We start from the raw sequence: 5,975 nt of genomic DNA on the forward strand, positions 1-5,975 counted from the left end.
TTGTTTGTGATGCATCCCACCACCGCTGTATCATCTGCAAACTTTACAATGTGACAGCCTGGATGGGTAGCTGCACAATCATATGTGAGCAGAGTAAACAGGATGGGGCTCAACACGCATCCCTGAGGAGAGCCAGTGCTGAGGGTTATGGTGGAGGAGGAGAAGTTGTGGATCCTCACTAACTGTGGTCTGTTTGTTAAGAAGTCTAGTACCCAGTTGCAAATGGAGGGGCTTAGTCCTAGTGTGGATAGTTTGTCCATCAGGGTTTGGGGGATCATGGTGTTGAAGGCGGATGTGAAGTCCACAAAGAGCATACGGACGTAAGAGTGTTTCTGCTCCAGGTGGTTGAGAGCAGTGTGGACCACAGAGGAGATGGCATCCTCTGTTGATCAGTTCTCACGGTATGCATACTGATGAGGGTCCTCGTTGATGTTGATGGTTGTTTTGATATGAGTCATGACCAGTTTTTCGAAGCATTTAGCGACTTTCTGGGTGAGGGCCACTGGCCGATAGTCATTCAAATTCAAATGAGGGCACAGATTGTAGTGTAAAGAGCTTTGAGTATCTTGATCAGATAGAAAGGTGCTATATAAGTACAGTCCATTTACCATTAATTTTGTTTACAACTTTTCAGCATCAAAAGAACAACAAAAGACTGAATCCACAGAGCCTCTTAAGGTTGTCAAACCTGGGCAGGAGGAGAAAGGTACAATTCAGGGCAAAGGTCAGAGCACAACAACTCCTGACGGCAAAGGTAAGTATGTTAAAATATTTTAACTGTTTTTAGCTCATGACGTCCAACTGGTTTTTTTAAGGCTTGCCATAAACCTTCCCATTAAAATGAGTTGCTGTTAATAAATTGAATCTCAACGTTGTGTTCTTCTCTTTCAGGAAAGGAGAAGGGACTCATCAGGTTGAAACCACGCAGCACGCACGAGCTTTCTGTAGAACAGCAACTCTACTACAAGGAGATCACAGAAGCATGCGTCGGCTCCTGTGAAGCCAAGAGAGCGGTAAGTCTTACCTGTTTTCTATTATTGTGGCTTTCTGATACATAAAAAAGGTTTGTCAGCTCAGTCATCCAGGTAGATAAAAATGATTTAACCTTTTTTGTTTTTTTTCTGATGCATGTTAAAGAAAATGTTGTTCAGGTCGTATTTCACTGCGTTACAACAGCTGCTGACTAGTTGAACAGCATTCTCAAGAGAGTCTCTAAAACGTCTTGTGATGTTTTGTGGAAGTTGTCAATTTTCTCTGAGGTTCACTCTCGTAGTTTGAGTTTTGAACACATTCAGAAAAACTGATTATTTTGAGAGAAAATTTGTCACACAGAGTTGTCGCATGCTCAGTTTCGTTAAATATCCAAACCACCTCAAGGGCTCAGAACTTGCATTTTGACAACAGCTCAGGAGATTGCTTCTGATAGAAACCCCATCTAAAAGCCATACAGATGATAAATACTAACTATTTAATAAATAAATAAAGTTTTAACTGTGCTAAAATAGGTATGACGTGAGTGGAGGAGGGCAATGAAACAGTGTGCACAGCCTAGAATACATCTGCACACACAAATAAGGTTTTCACTGGTCACTTGGTCACAAATACAGAAAAATTGTGTATTTTCTTGCAATACTGAGTCTCAGTCCAGTGAGAAACTTTAAAGTGTTTGTATTCTACACATACTCAGGTGGCTTTATTACTGCTGGTAGGAAGTAGTTGGTACAAACTGAGCTGAGTCTTTTTAGTGAAAAGCTTTTCATCTTGCTGCCTTTGTGGTTTTGGTTGAATAAATGTTTTCTGTTTCATGCAGGAAGCCTTACAGAGCATCGCCACTGATCCTGGATTGTATCAAATGCTTCCAAGATTCAGTACATTTATTTCTGAAGGAGTAAGAAAGTTTTCAACCTCTTCTAACGCTTCAAAACGTCTCACTTCACATTAAAAGTCCAAATGTTTTCTCAGCTAAAAGTGCTGACTTTGCTGTCCTTGCAGGTCCGTGTAAACGTGGTGCAGAACAACCTGGCTCTTCTGATTTATCTCATGCGGATGGTCAAAGCTCTAATGGACAATCCCACCCTGTATTTGGAAAAATACGTGAGTAAAGACCCGTATCTAATTAAGAACGGCTACAATCTTGTATATGATTTTAACTGAGCAATGTTTTTATTTTATTTGTAGCTGCATGAGCTCATCCCAGCTGTGGTCACCTGTATTGTGAGTAAGCAGCTGTGTTTACGGCCAGATGTGGACAACCACTGGGCTTTACGAGACTTTGCTGCTCGCCTGATGGCCCAAAGTTGTAAAACATTCAGCACTACCACCAACAACATTCAGTCACGTATTACCAAAACTCTTACTAAGGTGAGTTCTTTTGGGCTGTGAGAAACTTTGAAGTGATTCCTTTAAACATAAATAAACATTTTCTTTGTGTTGAGACAGAAAATCTATGGAAAGTTTTTGGTTCTGAGAAGTTTAAGTTTAGACTATTAATTCTGGTCTCTGATGTCATAAATCTGTAGTAATAACTCTTCTTTTTTAAAACGCTTTTACTGCACCTGCTAAACAGATTAATGTTATTTATTTATGTTTTCAGAGTCTGTTGGATGATAAAACCCAGTGGACGACACGATACGGCTGCATCGCTGGCCTCGCTGAACTTGGAGCTGACGTGAGTGCAGCACTTTTTTTAAGTTCTTTGTTAAATAATAGTCAACTGTCTTCAGACTTTTTTGTTTGCACTTTTAGGACAAGGTAAAAAAAAAAGTAAGTTGTGAAAAGACTGATGTTTACTTGAGGAGGGTTTTGTCAAAAAAAAAAAAAAAAAAAGACGTGCTTTGTGGTAAAGCGTCTTTTGTGTTTAACACATTTCTAGCTCTTGCAGTGTTTTTTTCCTCGTGTTTGTTGTCAAATAAAATTGTTCCTCTTCCTCCTAAATCACATGTAGGAGCAGATTCTAAGAAACTGAATCGAAGGCAACTGGACTTTTCCTTTTTCATACTTGAAGATGTGACGCCTGGAGCTTTCTCTGGAGGATGGAGTATCTATAATACTTTGAATAGATCTCTCTTGTAAACGAGTCCTCGAGGCTCAATGAGACTAACCTATATAAATAAAGGTTGAATGAATGAATAGTACAAGAGCATGAGAGATTATAAAGGTCAAAAGTGAAACGTCCTCATCAGTTATATAAATAAAAAGAAATAGTTCAGTTGTCTTCGAATCATCCTGGATGCTGCCAAGTTTATTTGCTAGTTATCTGAAAAGTGCCTTGCTGAGCAAAGGAAGCTCAACCCAAAACACTAACTTCTTCTTTTTGTCTGTAGGTGATAAAGACGCTGATCCTTCCCCGTCTTTCTGTAGAGGGAGCTCGCATCAAAGCCGTGATGGAAGGACCCGTCGTCTCCAACATTGACAAGATAGGAGCTGAACACGTTCAAAGTCTCTTATTGGTAATAAAAGTTGATCTCGTACAGCATTCATAAGGCAGAACGTGAACTAAAGCCTCTTTCACAAACACGTTCCTCTACAAGCTGATCGTTCAGAACTCATTAAAACCAGTCGTGTTCTGTAAATGTGTGAGCTTTAGTTAATGCAGCTGGCATCACAGAACCATTGAGGCGAGGAGCTTAACTCAGCCAGGTTGATGTAGAGCACGTTGAGCCCACGCATAAACTTAGAGATCGCGCCGTACACCCTCTAGTCCTGACGTCGGCCTTTCTTTTCATATGTTGCTGCAATGTTTCAGGAAGAAGTTCCTAAATTGGATTAAAGCTCCTTTTATTGGATGCAGCTAAAAATTGGTAAAAAAAAAAATACCAGTTTTGTTTAAATTAGTGGAGGAATAAAGAAGTTGTGCCGTTTTGGAGGAATAAAAGATGATGCAAACTTCTGCTGACAGGATCAGATCATCCTGATTCCAGGAATGGATCTTATGCGTCTGATGTGTGACTTAATCGCTGGAATCTGCTGCTACCTCACCTGGCAACTCTGAGACGTACAGCAGAGGTCCCCCCCGCCCCTGTGGTTTTGTGAAAGAGGCTGTTAATAGTTCGCGACTCACACAATTGTTGCTTTGAAAGTTGTACAAACTGCTTTGTTACATTTTCACAGAAACATTGCGCGACCGTCATTGCCAAGGTACGACCTCAGCCCGACAACGTGGAGCAGTACCGGACAGACTACGGCTACCTTGGACCCATGTTGTGCTCCCACGTTATAAAGGCCAGAACTCAGGCGGCGCTGCAGGCTCAACAAGTCAACAGAACCACGTTAACAATCACACAGGTACGCTGGGTTCTGCTTTAATGCAAGTCAATTAATTTGCTCTTAATTAAATAAAGATGATATAAAAAGTAATTTTATGTGATTTGAAATTAATAATGTTGTCGTTCTTGCAGCCTCGTCCCACACTTTCTGTCTCACAAAGTGGACTAAGTGGGTCAGGGGGCCCTCGCACTCCCAGTATCATTAAGGTTCCGAGCTCCCTCACCCTCATGTCCCCAAGACCAGGTACGCCATCACAGCCGTCTCCCCCGGCAACCAAGTATATCGTCATGGGTACCAGTGCAGGAGCCGCATCAACGCAGCAGGTAATTCCCATGTAGACATTTATCCTTTTTATTTTTTTAAATATAAATGTATATACAAACAAACGCTTAATAAATCTTTTCTGTCCTTTCTTTAGGTCATCACCCTCAGCTCTTCCCAGTCGGCTTCGCCGGTAACCAGCACTGTTCCCAGTGCCACCTCCACGTTACAACCATTGGTTAAACTGGAGTCCAGCGGCGCTCCTGGACTCACGGCCTCTCGCCCCATGCAGAAGTACATAGTCGTGTCTCTGCCCTCGTCTGCCTCCTCCTCTTTGGAGACGAAGAGCTCCGTGTTATCAACCTCAATTTCCTCAGCTTCGCTGGATGGGAGTATCAAACTCGAGCGATCCGAGTCTCCCGGAGCGAGCACTCAGTCACCTCACTGATACCTGTACAGGTCGCGCAGATCCTCGTCAAAAAGCTGATCTGTCTGGATTGAACCTCAAACTCTGGAGTGGGATGAAGAGCAACGTGAACTCTTGATGATGAAGAGCAAACGTGAACAGATTTTGTAAATATCTTGATGCCAAGTGAAAGCTGGTCAATCTATGAGATCTCAGTGTTTCACTATATATTCTAACTGAATTTTTTTTTACCCTAAAATAAATTGATTTTGTATGAAATTTTGCTTCTAGGTGTGTTTAAATTGAATGAATAAAAAAGAATAAACCTTTTAAAAATCTTTTATTTGCTGCCACACAAAGAAACAATCATAGTGAAATAAAATACATAAAAGTACCTGGATATTAAATACAACCTGCACTGATGAGAATTACAGTATATAATATACAATTCTTTAGTTCGTGATTCTCAAGTTTTACTGTTAACTAGAAAGTTAAGCAGGCATGTATCTGGCATTACCTCGAACGCCTTGTCATTACTGTTAATAGCTTCTTTTTTTTTTTTTTTTTTTTACTTTAGGTTTGATGTTTTCCAAAGTCTTAGCTACAGCATTTATAGTTGTAATTTTTTTTTTTTTTTAAAGTGACTGGCAGCCTGAACACCGTGGTTGTTGGAAGCGTGTACAAAAGAAAAGCAAAGATACCAAAAGCTGCTGAATGGCATTAATATGTGCAACGGTAAAAAAATCTTCATTTTCTTAAGATTATATTGTACGGATGCATGAGAAATCTGAAACTATGCACATCAAAACAAAACAAAAAACTTGTCATAGGTTAGAAGTATGTAAGGCTTGTAAGTAGCTTAATAAAAGTTTTAATTAGGAGAGATTTAATTTACCAACTATACAGGTCCTTCTCAAAAAAATTAGCATATAAAGGTCATTATTTTCCATAATGTAATGATAAAAATGAAACTTTCATATATTTCAGATTCATTGCACACCAACTGAAATATTTCAGGTCTTTAATTGTTTTAATACTGATG

At 40.1% G+C, this 5,975-nt stretch overlaps 1 protein-coding gene across 1 annotated transcript in view; it reads left to right on the forward strand.

Annotated features, from left to right (window-relative positions):
- taf6 (TAF6 RNA polymerase II, TATA box binding protein (TBP)-associated factor) overlaps positions 1–5,204 on the forward strand; it is a 47,673-nt gene extending 42,469 nt beyond the window's left edge. Inside the window, exons 6-15 of the mRNA XM_037687528.1 lie at positions 635–754; positions 892–1,013; positions 1,811–1,888; positions 1,993–2,094; positions 2,179–2,361; positions 2,594–2,668; positions 3,324–3,449; positions 4,111–4,284; positions 4,398–4,589; positions 4,685–5,204. Coding sequence (XP_037543456.1) covers positions 635–754; positions 892–1,013; positions 1,811–1,888; positions 1,993–2,094; positions 2,179–2,361; positions 2,594–2,668; positions 3,324–3,449; positions 4,111–4,284; positions 4,398–4,589; positions 4,685–4,975 — 1,463 coding nt within the window. The 3' untranslated portion in view covers positions 4,976–5,204. The remainder of the gene's footprint in view (positions 1–634; positions 755–891; positions 1,014–1,810; positions 1,889–1,992; positions 2,095–2,178; positions 2,362–2,593; positions 2,669–3,323; positions 3,450–4,110; positions 4,285–4,397; positions 4,590–4,684) is intronic.
- Positions 5,205–5,975: the final 771 nt, after the last annotated feature.

This window comes from Nematolebias whitei, chromosome 14 (assembly GCF_014905685.2).
Source record: "Nematolebias whitei isolate Nwh7 chromosome 14, NemWhi1, whole genome shotgun sequence".
NCBI classification, from domain to species: Eukaryota; Metazoa; Chordata; class Actinopteri; order Cyprinodontiformes; family Rivulidae; genus Nematolebias; species Nematolebias whitei.